Here is a 15,393-nt window from a genome sequence, read left to right on the forward strand (position 1 = left end):
TGAATAATCATTTTTTATAAGTGATAGAGTGAAATTCTACAAAAATTATTATCTTTGAGCAAAAATATAAAAATCATAAAATAATCATTATTTTTGATAGAAAAAATAAAAATTAAATATTAAATATTAATTGTTATTTTTAATTATTATAAAATAATGGGTAAATATCATCGGAAAAATAGAAATCCAATTTTAACGATTATATGCTGCGTTATCCTTAGTTTCGACGGAAAAAAATTCACCGGAAAATTTGTATTCCGTCCATGGCAACCAAATGTGAAAAGTGAACCGGTTCGGGGAAAATGAAACTCATGATAAGGCTGATTATGATTTTTGCTATAAAGATCATAACCGTTACGGCTCCTGAAAAAATGTAAAAATAAAGTGAAAATATAATATTTCAACTTAAATTGCAATGGTTATATTTTAGCAAAATGGCAATATACTAAGATCAATATTTTTGTATGCCACATTTAAAATTATGATCTGTCAAGATGACATTAAGTAAAAGCTATCGAAAGTAGCGCTAGCAATAACGACAACCAAAGAGCCAGCTAACTCAAAAATAACGAAAACAGTACATGCATAATGAATACTCATACATATGTAGCGTATGCATTTGTTAAAATATTACATTAATGTGCATACATATAGGTTCTTTAAAAAATTACAATAAAGCTGCAAATAAATTCATAAAAAATTAAGTCTACACTCCCCTTTGTCGGTTTCGCTATTTGTCTCTCTCCGTTTTCTTTTTTCAATCCAAGTGCAGACTGGTTCCTCTCGAACAGCGGCAGAATTGTTCTTTCGAAAGTCATCTCTTCTTTGTTCGACACCTTCCATGATTCTGCGCTATACATTTACTAACACTAAATTAAAATTTTATAATTATCGTAGTTTTTTTTTATTTCACTTTATTTCAATTTAATGCATTTTATTTGCTAATTTAATACAATAATAATAAATGTAAATTTTAATACTCTATACAATGGATGAGAATTATTTTTACTCAATATTGTGTATACGCGTATGAATGGTATGTAAAGAAACAAATTGTTCGAGTGTACGAATTTAATATACTACAAAATAAAATTAAAAACTCAAATTGGTTCATAGAAAATTCATTAAAAGTGTTTAACTTTGTTTTCGCTAATTAAATACAACTTGAAAAATAATTGTTTTTTTCCAAGTTTAATGCACTTTTGTGGTTGGTGTTTTTAAGTGTGGGTTACTGGGATTTCATTATATTCATCTCTGTATATCTTAAGGGTTTAACAAATCTGCTAACGGATTATCAGCTAAACTCGCTGGATTTTCAGACGTTGCTGCATTCGCTAAGTGTGTTTTTGTGGCATAAGCTACCTTCTTGGTTTTAATGGCATCTATCAAATCGAAAATTTATTGCGTAAATACGAAAAACACAACTAAAAAATTATGAAATTACTATGCATACCTTGTTTTGTTTTACTCTTGCCACCACCAAACAGGTCATCCTCATCACTTTCCATATCACTAAACAGGCCGCCACCGCTCTGCGTTGCCGGCTTCACTGCGCTACCTGCGCTTGCAGCTTTTAGCATTGTTGGCATGGGTTTCTTTTTGCTCTTCAGATTTGACAAAAAGTCATCGTCTTCATCATCGCTACCGAAAATCGAGTCCAATTTGCCGCCCACTACACTAGCAGTTGTTGCTTTAGGTCGAGCAATAACATTGGTTACTGCCGTTGTTGTTGTTGTTGCTGTTAAAGATTTCGTTGTTTGTGTTGTTTTTGCTTTGGCTGCTGATTTACTGCCTTTGAAGAGATCTTCATCGGAATCCTCATTTGGAGGTGTGTCAAAAAGAGATTTCGTGGCGTTCGTTATTGCAGTTATGTTACTCGGTTTTGTTGTTATACTTTTGCCATTGTCAGCAGTATTAAACTGAGATGCTGCGGTAATGGGTTTAGTGCCCTTAAATAGATCATCTGATTCATCATCGCTGTTGACGGTGAAACCTTTTGCATACGTTGCTTGATTTCTGGCGGCTGCTTGAACTGGGCGTGACACAGGCACAACTGCCTGTTCGGTAGATTTTCGTTGCATTAAGAGATTTGGTGTGTTGATATCCGAAATGTATGCTGGTTTATTGCTTGATGCAGAGCGAAAAAGCAAATTGTTTTGGCTGTCATCCTCCTCGAGTAAATTTGCGTGCGGTGTTTTAAAGACGCCACCGCTCGGCTTCTGGAATGTACTAGGCACTGTAATTTGATCAGTTTTTGGTTGGCTGGATAGTGTTTGTGTAGAGCTTGCAATAGCTTTTTCTTTTGCCTGATGTTGTAGGCTGCTGCTGGGCGCGTTTGTTTGCGCTAAAGCACCATCATCGTCTTTGAGGTCTGCTTGCTCGGCAAGCAGAGATTGGCGATAATTTTCTTGACGCGCTCTACGTGTTGATGGTCGCCTGCCGACTGGCGCACGGACACGAGTCTTGCAAACACTTGGCAATATATTTTCATTCGCCGCTGGCTCAGCGGAAGTAGTTGGAAGAGGGGAAGAAGCGCGCGGAAGTTCTTTGCTCGCCTCAGCTAGTGATTCTGGAATTGTAGTTGGTGTTTCCATGGCTTTGGCCACCTCTCCAGTAGTGGGCGACTTTTTGAAGCTTTGCATGCCACCCCCACCAGGCAAAAGTGCCTGCACATTTATTTTTATATTTGGTATTTGCAATTTGCCTGCAGGGCTCCGCATTTTACCAGCTGTGGACAAATTTTCTGAATCTTCCTTTTGTACTGCCTGATCAGTTACATCGTTTGAAGGCATAGAGGCGTTTGCTAACGATTGTGTTCCATTCTTTTCCTTTTCACTCTTGAAACTATCATTTCTTGCGGATGATATTTGCTTCGTTGAATCCAGGAAACTTCTCTCTTCTTCTACGTTATTCGCTTGAGGCTCTATCTGACCAATTTTTCTCATTATATCGAAATGGTCTTCATCCGTTGGTGGTTCATCATGGAAAAGCGCAGGCGTTGTCGTTTGCTTTTCCTTTATTTGCTGCACTGCCTCCAAAGTCTCGGAAAAATCATCATAGAAAACGCTATGCAAACGTTGGCTGGCTACAGAATTTTCAGCTGAGTATCGCGTGGATACAGCGAAGCTAAAATCGTCGCCATCATCGTCTGGCGGAATTTCACAAAACAAACGTAAACCTCCGTAATCGCTGCTGCTTGGTTGTTGTTTGTTATTCACGTCTTTTTGAGTTTGATTTGTAGCCTTAGAAGATACTGTTAGTGCTGCATTTGGCGTGGCGGGTAAAGCAGGTTCATAGAAATCGCTTTCTAAGTCCAGTGTTAATTTTGAGACAGATAAAGGGTGCGTACTACTGCTGAGCGTTGTGAAAAAGTCATCATCATCAGGCGGTTCGTCAAGAAAAATGCTAGGATATTCATGATTCTTTGCATCGGCCCGTGTCGATAGCAAAGGTTGCACTCCTAAGTCAGCTGCAGCATTTGCTGATTGCTGTGCTGGCTGCAGCATGGACTCTGATGTAATAATTTCTTCGGACGATGCTAAATCAGATTCGAGTTCTAACCGATTTCTTGCCACCTCGGCGACAGAGCTGTTACCTTCATGTTTTGTAGATTCTGCAACGCTTGATGACCTGCTTGTTTTAGTATTTTGGCCACCAGCAAATTTGTCCTCAGACTCCTGTCTCATTTTCCCTGTTAAATATTCCTCCTTTGATATTTGCTTCACCGTCACAACTGTATTACTTGCATTTCCATAAACAGCTGCGATAGTTTGTTGTTTAGGAACTGTAGCACCTGTTTCAACAAATAAAGCGCTTTCTGGTTCTTCGGCAGTGGACGCAGAATAATTAGACCTCATAGGGTCAGATTTTTCCTCAATCGTGTCTTTGGTGATTTCTTTATCAATTTTAAATAAATCGGACTCCTCATTTTCCATAACATCTTCAAAAATAGATCTTTGTTGATTCAAATCTTCTACGGATTTCAGATTACATGCTGTTCTTGCTGCATGCAACGGCGATTTGCTTTCTCTTTGCTGCCGCAATGAAGTCAGGACACCTTCTTCTATGTTTTCATTACGTACTGATTTCGTATTTGGCTTCCCGCCGAATAAATCGTCGGATTCATCATCGAAATCACCAGCGAATAGTGTTGCGCTTTTAAATACGTTTTGTGTAGGCACAGTTGTGTTTTGTAGATTGTTACTTGGTAGGTCTATTTGAGGGGGATCTACTATTTTTGTCGCACTGTTAGAAGCGATGCCATTTGAACCTTTTAAATCTTCTTGCGCAAAAGGATTGCTAAATAAATCATCCTCATTTTCAAACAATGATTCTGTTTGCTTTATATTCTCTTTAGAATTCAATTTTGTAGGTTCTGCGATGTTGGGATCTTTTTCTAAAGGTCTATCCCTAATCGTTTTAGTTGATTGTTGATTTCTGGATTTCTTCTTGAATAAATCATCTAAATCGTCATTGTCTTCATCACCAAAGAGATCATTCCCAAAGTTAATATTATTTGGTTTAACTGCATTCGATTCTAATGTCTGAAGAAAAAATACATTTAATAAGGGTTTTCTCGTTAAATTGAATAAATTTTTACTTACCTGCGGTTTCACTCCCACTTTGGACGACGTCAGTGTTGCACTTTCATCCTCAAAATCAGCAAATAGGTCAACTTTAGATAGTGCCGTCGAATCTTTTTGTTTGCCTACGCTATTCGCATTTTCTTTTATTCCGCCACTAGCCGTCGATTTGTTTGTTTCCTGCCTTTGAAGTGTTGAAATAGAGGATGCTTCCTTATCTGCAGGTTGTGTATAGGCAAATAGATCACTTGCTAATCTTGAAGACTGCATAGTACTCGGCGTTTTTTCGCCACTATCATCGTCGAAAAGTAGAGTTCTACCTGCGCTACTCTGTGGCAAGCTTAATTTTTTCGAACCAAAAACATTTAAAAAGTCATCATCGTCCTCATCGTCATCAAACAACAATTTTGCAGATATATTTGGCTTAGTTGCTTTTTGCACGACATCAGCCCCCTTCTTTTCATTGATAATAGCTGAAGAGAAGAGCGAATCATTGGGCGGACTGTTTTCAGGGCTAACGAAAAGATTCACTGGCTTTCGCTGTTTAACTCCCGTTGCATTTTCAATATTCATCCGGCCCGTTGGTTGGCTTTCTACTGGCTTTTGAATATTCAACGTGTCGGTAAACATATCTAAGGCTGTTGCTATAGGTACTTGTTTTGCTGTTGCACCAGTTTCTTTTTTCGTTGGCAGATTTCTAGTCGCTGGCACTGGTATTTGCGCTGGTTGAACAGCGTTAATTTGTGGCTTCTCTACGACATCCGTCATAAAGGAATTGAAATCATCATCGTCGAACAAGTTTACAGGCTTCACTTTACCATGAACGTCGGCTGATTTTTGTGGTATTGTATCGCTTGTGCGATTGCTGCTTTGTTTCGTTGATGCTGCTTCATCGAAAATGTCAGTAGGGGGAGTAGCGTCGAAGAAAGGTGGCAACACCGACGGAAGCTGCACCACATTACGTTGATTTCTCAACGTAGAAGGAGCATATTGCTGTTGTTGTGGTGATGAAGACGCAGATGTGCTTGTAACTGGTGTATCATGCCGCAAGGCAGCAGTAAACAAATCATGTTCACCTCTTTGACGCGATTGTGGATTGTTTGCAGTACTTCGAGACGTTGTAGAACAAGTGTCACTATCATCGTTGCTTGGAATGTGTTGTGTAATGGGTATGCGCCGGTTTTGCGGTGGAGTAGTTGTTATTGTAGGTACATTTTGAGCTACCACCTGAGGGTGTTTATGTTCAATTGGTATGGAGGTACTTGAAGCCCATTCTGAGAGATTCGCTGTATTACTCTCGTATGACTCGTTATCAGCAGTTGATGACCTGGAGGATTCGGAGAATGCATCAGATGCTTCATCGCCCGAATATTCGTTGGAGCCATCACACAGGCCTACATGCCAATGCTCTTTCCATAGTTTGCTACCATAAATATGCGGCAATAATGCGTCATTGTAAGGATTTTTTGGTTGATAAATGCAGCTGAAAGTGGATATAAGATATTTTGATAACCCTCCTCCTTGATTAATTTATGTATACAATGTTACTTGTTCGTTGTGACGGATTCGTCCTCATCAGAGTCTTCAAAATCTAAAGAGTACTTCTCATGACAATTGTTGAGCATTTGCAAATTTTTTTGCAGAAAAGTTTCCAGCACTTCGTTGGTGGACTTCGGTTGGTCGGTGGACTACAATGGGCAGACAATTACATAAATACACATTTAAATATGACTCTCATACCGTGCTCAAGACTTTCACATGAGTGTCAGCTGTATTTGTAAGGGTTTCGTCATCGTCATGGCAGCGACTCTCTACGAACTGTGTATACTGCAAAGCCGTCAAACTATTGGCCGAATTGTCCAAGGCTATTGCCGTTCTATTTACATTTACAGCAAGTTGCTGCAGTGCATCGCTTGTGGCAGATGCTCTTTGTTCTATTACCTGTGAAAGATCCTGCATCCAAGCGAGCAGCGAACAATCTCCTTCGAAACTCCATTGTGCTGCTTGGGAGATTACTTTTTGCGTTCTTGCGCTATCTTCCATAGCTTTCACTTTTAATAATCACCTTAAATTGATAAAAACCAGAAATCGCAAAATTACAGCTGTTATCAATGGAGCGAGTGTGTTCAGTGGAAGCTATTGTTGTAAAAATATTGGCGGTTTTTCTCAAGAACCGGTTGTTTTTGTTAACGATTTTTTGTTTATGTGATATTGTGCGCCATTTTTATAATTTTGTTTTTAATTGTTTTAACATCAAATTAATGCACTGGTAGTGTTTTAAAAATATAAAAATACATAATTCACACATTTATGTTCCAACCAGCGTACTTTTGACGTTTGGAATATTGATTGCCACTGAACGTACGGCTGACACGCGTGGTCAACAGCAGGCGCGATTGGATTTGTTTTAGTTTTTCAGTAATTTTATAATTATTTGTAAATAATTAGAAAAAGATTGTTTAATAAGTGTCGTATAAATGGCAATGCTTGCTGAGCCCCGACAGAAAAAGCGATATAACTTAACACCTCGAGGCAAAGCGTTGTATGAAGGTATTCGAGTGATGCATTTTTATTGAGGCTCTTAACGAATCGCTTTATCTTTCAGATGAAACGCGCTTTGGAACGAAAATGTTGGAGAAAATGGGCTGGTCCAAAGGAAAAGGACTGGGTGCTAATTTGCATGGTAGTCAAGATTTTGTGCGCGTCCGAATGCGAAACACAAATGAAGGTTTGGGTTTCGAAGATCGTGATGACCACTGGACGCAGCATGAACAAGAATTTAATGGTTTGCTGAAATCATTGAGTAGCGAAAATGATCAGGGTGTAAATGCTGATGGTGATAAGGAAAGTACCACTGACGAGGAAGCGCCTCGTGTGGGTTTTGGTTTTGCGCCTGAACCAAAAAAGCCCAAAGTGGAAAAGCTAAAGGATAAAATTAGTGGTATTTCGCTAGAAGAGAAGTCAAAGCTGAGTAAAGCTCGTGTCCATTATCGTAAATTTACGAAGGGAAAGGATATTGCTCAATACAGTGAAAAGGATTTGGCTAATATATTTGGAAAGAAAGCGGTTGAAACAGAGCAAACAGAAGGAATATATGCGGAGCTCAATGCGATGATGTCGAATCAAGGAAAAGAAGTGAATGAAATACCAGTTGTAGTAGAAGCGAAGGAGGGGAAGCCTAATTTCGCCGGTGTGCAGACGATAAGCACGGGGTTATCGGTGAGTGATTATTTTAAGCAAAAAATGGAAGCAATGAGAAATAAACAAAAGCCCATCAAATCCGGAGGTGAGGAGAAGAATGGAAACCAAGTGACTGCAGAAATGCAGGAGCAAGACCATATGGAAACTAAAAAGAAAAGTAAAAAACGCAAACGCGACAAAGCCTTATTGCATACTGAAAATGAAATAAATGGTACAAACGATGTTAGCGTAATTGAAGGTTTAGAAATAAATATTAAACGAAACGTAGAAAAGCGTAAGAAAACGAAGAGTCTGCCTGAAAATATTGAATTAGATAATGTAACCGCCTTGACGGAAGCGAATATTCAAGAATCGGAGGGCCTGACTGAGTCTAAAAAGATTAAAAAGAAAAAGAAGGGTAGTGCATTAAAAACGGTAGACATGACGCAAGAAGAATACGATGCAGCTGCTGAAATATGTACAAAGAAAAAGTCTAAGAACATTAGTGGAGAACAGCCTAACGAAGAAGAAAGCAGTATAAATTCATTGGCAACAGTGAGCGATGTAAATGAAAAACCTAAGAAAAATAAATCCAAGAAAAAAGAAAATGAAAAATCCCTAGAAACTACAGACGGGGTAACATTAAACAATGTGGATGAAATTCCAGCATCCCAACTGCCCAACAAAAAAAGGAAAAAAGATAACCTACTGCAAGATGATGAAAATATTCCAGTGAACCAAGGTCCTGCCGATATTGAATTAATAACTGAAATATCCGTTAAGAAAAATAAAAAATTAAAAAATAAGGAAAAGTTGCAAGATACTTCTATTGCAGACTTAAATGCGGCAGCAAAAGTAGAGAGTCCTGCACAAGCTTCGAGTAAAAAGTCAAAGAAACAGAAAAAACTTGAAAAAGAAGTAACAGAAGGCATAGCTGGTCATGGTGCCCAAACCAAGCAAGTACCAAAGTCATGGGGGAAAGCTAAAAAAAATGTAAGTGAAGAAATATACCTTCAATCGCTGACACTTGATGAACTAATAGCCAAATGTAATTCTTTCAATGTCCTCACTGTTTCCTCATTTTGCGCAGAAAAATTCCGTAACGTCGATTTAGACCTATTCAATGGAGCAACAATATCACAATTCCCTGGCTATTCGTACAGTGAGCAAAATCTACAACTTAACGTAGTGGATCAACCCAAAGACAAGGAGCGTATCTTGCATCTTTGGAACTGTAAAATAAATAAATATCAGAATGTTAATCCAAGGGCTATATTTGCCAATTATAAATTCAACGTGGTAAAGGCTTATAAGGCCAAAACAAAACAGAGGAAAAGAATACCTCGATTTCATATGAAATCACTGAAAAGAAAAAATGTGTTCCAACCTATATAGAATATTACTAATAAAAAACGAATGTTACTAGCCTGAGAAAATCCATTTTTATTTAATTTAAATTTAAACTTCTTAGGTTGTTATAAAAACCTCATTGACCTAATTAGGGCAGTAGTCAAAATCCGGTAGTTTTCAAAAGCTATGTGAAAAATAGAATTTAAATTTTGACCCCTGCTAAATACTAATTTAGTGTGGATTAGTAACCTATAAACGTAACACTTCATATTTACATCTTTATATGTAAATGACCATTTAAGTTGTACAACACTTAAAAATAAGCATGCGAATTAACCGAAATTATTTATATATATTATATGTAATGTATGCATTTTCAAAGTCAAAAGTATGTAGTGGGTGTATGCTTATTTTGTTTTGTTTCTTATGTTGATGCTGTGCCTCCTTATACGAACTTAGATGTTTAAGTTTCTGCTGGCTAAAATCGGTTGCCACGCGACGAGGACCGCTACCATGTCTGCTCGGGCTGTGCGAGAAAAATATTCAAATGTTAGTGCCTTAGAAATGTGTCATTATTTACCTCATCCTCTTCGGCATCATCATCTAAGTCACCATTTTGATGTGCAATACGTAATGAACGTCGCAGGGAGCCTTGATAACCCGGACCAGAACTAGGTCTTTTCAGGAGGGGATTATGTTTGAAGGTATTAAGATTCACATGCGAATCCCACTAAAAAGATAAGACAATTTCGTTATTAAAATTATTCGTCTTAAATGTGTACTAAAAAGTATTCGACGTACCGAACTTGATACTATTTCTGAACGCACAGGATGCCATGCTAAGTCGCGAACGATGTCTTTATGTCCTTCAATAGCCTCTTTTATTTGTCCAGTTAAAACATCATAAACTGAAAATAGAACTCATTTAATATGTAGAATTTATATTCTCATGGAAGGTAAATGCAGAATGGGCGCGACCTAGGCTAAAATTTGCATTAAATAGCAGGTGTTGTTATTTGATCTTAGCATCTTCTTATTAAAGCGATCCCTTTATAGAGAATATAAAAAATAACTTTCTTCCCACCCTGCTTTCTCCGCCCTTCATTACATACTTATGATTCTGCCTGTGCCACAGCCCGTGTAAATGTAGCGCTGTCCAGTTTGCAGTGCGGGGGAGAATTTCGCACGCAATAGACTTTTTGTGACACGGTGACCACGATATGTCATAACGCTAACATCGCCTTCCAACGTGGCCTTCGGGTTGTAATCTATAGTGAATAAAGTGAATTTAGCAATATATTTGTGTTATAGCTTATTTAAAACTATTACAATCACGTGGTACTGTATCCCAACGATAATCCCATGGAATCAATGGCAGTTTCACCTTATTTAGTTTGTTACTAGGGGTTGTCATTCGTAAGTCCCAAATTTTTATGCTTTGATCTTTGGAATTAGTTAGCAGGTAATGACCATCATTGCGCGGATCAATGTAAGTAATGCCATCTAAATGACCTCTAAACACTCCAACTGGTGCATGCCTGTTGTTATTATATCTGCTGTTGCTGTTACTGCTACCGGAACCTGTACCACTGCTCGCACGCCCCGAGCTCCCAGCACAACGTAAATCCCATAATTTTAATACACCATCATTGCAACCAGAAACAAATATATTAGAATCTTGATCGCTTACGAAACTAACAGCATTTATATCGGACTTGTGGTTTCGTTGTGTGTTTATTGTACGCACAGCGCGTGACTCCCGATCGACCATGTAGATCAGTGAATTATTACAGCCACCAATTATATTTTGTCCGCAAGGCGAAAAACGCAAGGAAAAGATGCCGGAGCGTGTTTGTTCGGCATTCAAATTAAGCCATTGCAATTCTCTGCCGTTACCATTCACGGGTAGCACGAAAACTATAAGTAAAATATGTGCTGTAAAAAGAATGCAATTTATTTTTATTAAACAAAAGATGCTTACATGTATCCGACCAGGTAGAATAAGCGATATATTGTCCACAGGGACTGAAATCAACATCCAAAATACTCCAATTGCATACGTCAGCCGTTATGCGATTTATGCGGTGGTATGTGCCCTTCGAAGAGTCGAAAATGCGTATAATTGAATCTACAATAGAATAATATTGGAATATTAAGAGAAAATTTGTTGGATGCAAGAAAGCCATTTGATGGTTTTTACTTTGTAAGCCTATTAATGCACTTTACAGCATAGCGCACGCTTACTGTGCGGCAGGTAAGGAATAATAACTACCCTCTGCTCACTTTTCTTACAATTTGGTAATCATTTTCGAAAATCAAATACCTTGACAAGCGGTAACCAACTTGCTTCCATCCTTATTAAATTTGCAAACGAAAACTTTAGCCTCCAATGACATTAGGCGCTCTTCCTTGTTATTAGGCACAAATAGGTTAGCTATGCGACGTTGTTGATTCGGTGTAAACGAACCAGCTGGATGTGCGGCTATACCGTTCTCACGCCTCAGTAGACCACGCGTCAACGACCAGCGTTCACTGGGTCGATTACTATTCGCTGGCAGGGCACACAAAGCCTTGATTTCTTTGTACAACATTGTATGCTATGAATGATGGTAAGTGGAAGAAAATAAACATAACTTATTCATAAAAATCTATAAATCGTCCAACAACTTACGCGAAATGTTCGCAAATCTGGTTTCTTTCGTATCACAGGCATTTGTGTCGTAGGCCTTTCTAACGGGTTAAGTCGTTCCAAACGTTCCAACTGACTCATAACAGTACCAACGGCTAAGCTTAATTGCTCGCCAAGCATTTCGTCAACATCCTCATCATTGAAGTCATCTTCATCAATTTCATAAACAATATGATTACCCATTCCTGTTACTAGTAAATCAATTAAATTTCAGCTTTCTTTTAGTGCAAGCCCAATGATTTCACAAAACTATACACTCGAAAATATGTAGATAAGAGTTTTTAAAATTTTCACCAATTTGTTGTTTATTTTTCAGCTGATTTTGTATCTTCTCAATTGCTATCGAGGAGATGCATAGACGAATAATGTCTTTTTCATCAGCACCTAAGCAAAATGTTTGCGGAAATATATGATTTTGTGGTTTATGGTTATGTAAAGCAGACTTTTATGAAAAAAACTTTTATAAAAAGTATAATAATTACCTCACAATTTGTGAAAAAACTGCACAAGATCTGCAAGGGAACAACTTATTGCGATGTCCAGTGAAAACAAAGAAAACAAAATACACAAATTCCAAATACGTTCAAAAGGAAATGTCAAATTTAGCCAAAATTTAGATTCAGAAACACAAAACAAAAACAAGAATGAATGTCAGAACAGGGATAGATCACAAAACTTCCACTGGAAGGCACTACCGGACGTCACTGGAATGCACTACCGGAAGTATAGGGTGATAAACACTGGTTTCACCCTGTTGCATTGTTTCGTTCTCTATGCACTTTTCCAATCAGAAACAGAGAAAATGTACAAAACAAATTCAAGAAATCAGCTGCTTTGGCAATCCAGTACCAGAAGTACAGGGTGACTGTAAACATTTTTGAGAATGTACTACCGGAAGTTGCTTCAAAACGTTTGTTCAGTTTAACGTTAACGTTTAATGTTTAAACCAGTACGATTTGTACATTCAAGAAACGAAAAGCGGAAGTAACGGAAAATTCGTATGCAGTAAAAGGGGAAATCAGTGTGCATACAGTTTGCCACACGAGGATGCCACAAAAACATAGTCCTTGACGGCCGGCCGCCTCCCATCGATTTGAGTGAATTTCCACTATCGCGCGAAATTAGAACCACACTAGCCCAACTTCGCTCTGGCTATTGCAGCAGGCTCAACAGCTACCTGAGCAGAATCAACGAGGATGTGCACAACCAATGCCCGGCATGTGGACTGTCGCCACATGACTCCCGGCACCTCTTCACATGCCCTGAGAATCCCACTCAGCTAACGCCCCTGTCCCTTTGGACAGCCCATCTGGAAGTCGCACACTTCCTGGGCCTCCCCTTAGCTGAAATAGACGACAACGATGATGGATGAACCGTCCCGAACGGGGCTTAGTAGCCGCTACAACAACAACAACAACAGCTCTGGCTGGTACAGTTGCCTAAACTCATACAGAACCAGATTAGAGCCGGAGATCGCTGATCACCTGGCCAGAATGCGGAACCGGTCCGCACAACAACGCACACCTTTTCGCATGTCCTACATATCCTACCCGTCTGAAACCCGAGGCGCTGTGGATTCAACATATTGGGGACCGCCCGCTTCCTGGGCCTAAGGTTTGAGCAGTCAGAAGGAGAATATGAGTAAACAACCAACCAATTCGGGGACCATGTGATGCCACAACAACAATAACATAATGAATTTGATTATTTTCATACATATTTATTTATTTTTTAATCAGGAGGGTTTTCGAACTGGCTGCCGAGATAGGTCGATCTTCCACTCAGCCATCGGGGGCCCTATCTGACATATATTCATCAATCTATCCGAATAAGAGTTACTCACAAAAAATACAACTGAATATTTTTTTACATTAAATCTTTATTGTTTGCTTTATTTATTTTTTATTAATGCATTTTTTAGGCTTTCTTCGTAAATATTTTTTTTTTGGCATACAATACAATTTATTTACTTATAACATTTGGTTCACAATTTTTAACTTTATTTAATGCCAATTTTACTCTATTAAATATGGGTACAATTTACAGTCTGTGCGACATGTGTTGAACAAACATACATATAAATATGTATTTATTTATTAACGTGGTATTTATGTATTTGTGTAGTTATATATTTACTATGTATGTATGCATGTGCATACTTACATATATTAGGTATGCATGCATTTACGAATATATGCACATTAGGGTGGTTCAAAAATGCATCTGAAAAAGTAAAGTCGGAATTTTAATGTTCTCACCCCTACGATTGTTCTATTTCGAAAAAAATTTACTTCTATTTTTTTATTTTGAAAACAAAAAATTTTTAGAGGTCGCTCCAAACGCTTAAAATTTTCCACATATTTTATATGGACAAAAACAAATAGGTCCCCAATTGCATTATTTGAGGTTTTTAGGGGTCCTATAAAAATTAGTTAATGAAATAGATAATAAACAATTAGGTAGTTTTGTTGGAAGTCTCCTGAAGAGAAACGAAGTTTTCCGTTCTAAAAATATTGATTTTCAAGAATTGCAAACCTTTTTTACGAAATATTTTTTTTCCATATAAAATACATGAAAAATTTTGAGCGCTTTGAGCGACCTACAAATATTTTTTGATTTCTAGATAAAAAAAAAACAGGTGTAAAATTTTTCGGTATAGAACAATCCTAGGGGGTGAGAGCGGTAAAATTCCGACTTTACTTTTTTTTGGACCACCCTAATGTACATGTCTATTTATAACGGAATTTTATGCATATTTGTTGTTTGAAAGCTATAAAAGGTTGCACGTAAAGTATGAATGAATGTTTGAAAATACAAATCTATGAATATATTAGGCTTAATTTACTTAGTTTGGGTTGTATATTAATACATTCATATATACAACGTGGGTATTCACACTTGGTTGGTTATCGGGCTAGTAGTTGAGTAAACAGAAGAATACAGCTTTATGCGGCACATCCAATGACCAACGATTCTTACCGAATGAGAACCTGACCTTGAAATCGTTCAATTTACTTTGAGATAGTTTAAATTAAAATTTTCAGACAACTAGAGTAGAACAACGAGACAGTGTGCTTGAAAGGCAGAAACACAAGTCAGAAAAAAAAACTTTCAGAAAGTGCAAAAACAATAAAAATTTTGAAAACCCAGTAATGAGTGAATATGTGAATTATATGTGACCTGGTCTACGGAAAGGGGGCTAAGGTGTCAAAAAATCAATTTTCACTTTTTGGTTGATTCGGATGGAAGATGAGATGCTTTTTCACGTGGTGAAAAGCAGAAAATCCTAACTTGCTTAGAAGTGTACTAAAAATGTAGAGAAAGAAGAGTAAAAATACGACAAAATATAATTTATTGATAATGAACAAAATACATTGAATTATAAGCTATAAAGACATGATTATACACTAGAAAAACGTATTATGGGCCAAAAATAATAATGCTGAGTATATAATGCTTATTACAACAATCTTTTGACAGAAATTTTGTTACCAGCTCCTCCTCCTTTACATCAATACAGGTCCATCTTAACAAAAGTTTGTTCGGTATCATCTTCTGTCTGGGATACACATACTTCGTCTTCATCATCAT

The 15,393-nt window shown here is 37.7% G+C and overlaps 3 protein-coding genes across 4 annotated transcripts; 1 reads left to right on the top strand and 2 right to left on the bottom strand.

The window, feature by feature from the left end:
• Positions 1-659: 659 nt before the first annotated feature.
• LOC118742851 (WASH complex subunit 2) lies at positions 660-6,699 on the bottom strand. The gene is made up of 5 exons (XM_036475250.1): positions 6,324-6,699; positions 6,132-6,271; positions 4,605-6,066; positions 1,454-4,544; positions 660-1,382 (listed from the first exon to the last, which is right to left on the bottom strand). The coding sequence occupies exons 1-5, from the start codon at positions 6,624-6,626 to the stop codon at positions 1,264-1,266; spliced, it is 5,115 nt and encodes a 1,704-aa protein (XP_036331143.1). The 5' UTR covers positions 6,627-6,699; the 3' UTR covers positions 660-1,263.
• A 235-nt stretch (positions 6,700-6,934) lies between these two features.
• LOC118742852 (PIN2/TERF1-interacting telomerase inhibitor 1) lies at positions 6,935-9,199 on the top strand. 2 transcript variants are annotated; one of them, XM_036475252.1, is made up of 3 exons: positions 6,935-7,133; positions 7,189-8,756; positions 8,854-9,104. In XM_036475252.1, the coding sequence occupies exons 1-3, from the start codon at positions 7,061-7,063 to the stop codon at positions 8,875-8,877; spliced, it is 1,665 nt and encodes a 554-aa protein (XP_036331145.1). In that variant the 5' UTR covers positions 6,935-7,060; the 3' UTR covers positions 8,878-9,104. The 2 variants fall into 2 exon arrangements, with proteins under 2 accessions (XP_036331145.1, XP_036331144.1); XM_036475251.1 differs by having other exon boundaries at positions 7,189-9,199.
• On the bottom strand, positions 9,183-12,373 carry LOC118742853 (DDB1- and CUL4-associated factor 11). The gene is made up of 9 exons (XM_036475254.1): positions 12,285-12,373; positions 11,785-12,186; positions 11,437-11,710; positions 11,095-11,241; positions 10,443-11,030; positions 10,226-10,381; positions 9,915-10,021; positions 9,694-9,843; positions 9,183-9,639 (listed from the first exon to the last, which is right to left on the bottom strand). Exons 2-9 carry the CDS (start codon positions 11,983-11,985, stop codon positions 9,622-9,624), a joined length of 1,641 nt encoding a protein of 546 aa, XP_036331147.1. The 5' UTR covers positions 11,986-12,186; positions 12,285-12,373; the 3' UTR covers positions 9,183-9,621.
• Positions 12,374-15,393: the final 3,020 nt, after the last annotated feature.

The sequence above is a fragment of the Rhagoletis pomonella genome, unplaced genomic scaffold, assembly GCF_013731165.1.
Source record: "Rhagoletis pomonella isolate Grant_MI unplaced genomic scaffold, Rhpom_1.0 Rhpom_scaffold_00007, whole genome shotgun sequence".
NCBI lineage: Eukaryota > Metazoa > Arthropoda > Insecta > Diptera > Tephritidae > Rhagoletis > Rhagoletis pomonella.

What these genes read in the sequence shown, in the direction of transcription:
- LOC118742852 (XM_036475251.1), top strand. Translation starts at nt 7,061, where the DNA reads ATGGCAATGCTTGCTGAGCCCCGACAGAAAAAGCGATATAACTTAACA. An exon ending in AGGCAAAGCGTTGTATGAAG is followed by an intron (nt 7,134 to 7,188) that starts GTATTCGAGTGA and finishes TTTATCTTTCAG; the next exon opens with ATGAAACGCGCTTTGGAACG.
- LOC118742853 (XM_036475254.1), bottom strand. Translation starts at nt 11,985, where the DNA reads ATGGGTAATCATATTGTTTATGAAATTGATGAAGATGACTTCAATGAT. An exon ending in GTTGGTTACCGCTTGTCAAG is followed by an intron (nt 11,242 to 11,436) that starts GTATTTGATTTT and finishes ATTCTATTGTAG; the next exon opens with ATTCAATTATACGCATTTTC. An exon ending in TTCTACCTGGTCGGATACAT is followed by an intron (nt 11,031 to 11,094) that starts GTAAGCATCTTT and finishes TTTTACTTATAG; the next exon opens with TTTTCGTGCTACCCGTGAAT.
- LOC118742851 (XM_036475250.1), bottom strand. Translation starts at nt 6,626, where the DNA reads ATGGAAGATAGCGCAAGAACGCAAAAAGTAATCTCCCAAGCAGCACAA. An exon ending in ATGTGAAAGTCTTGAGCACG is followed by an intron (nt 6,272 to 6,323) that starts GTATGAGAGTCA and finishes TGCCCATTGTAG; the next exon opens with TCCACCGACCAACCGAAGTC. An exon ending in AAGTGGGAGTGAAACCGCAG is followed by an intron (nt 4,545 to 4,604) that starts GTAAGTAAAAAT and finishes TTTTTTCTTCAG; the next exon opens with ACATTAGAATCGAATGCAGT.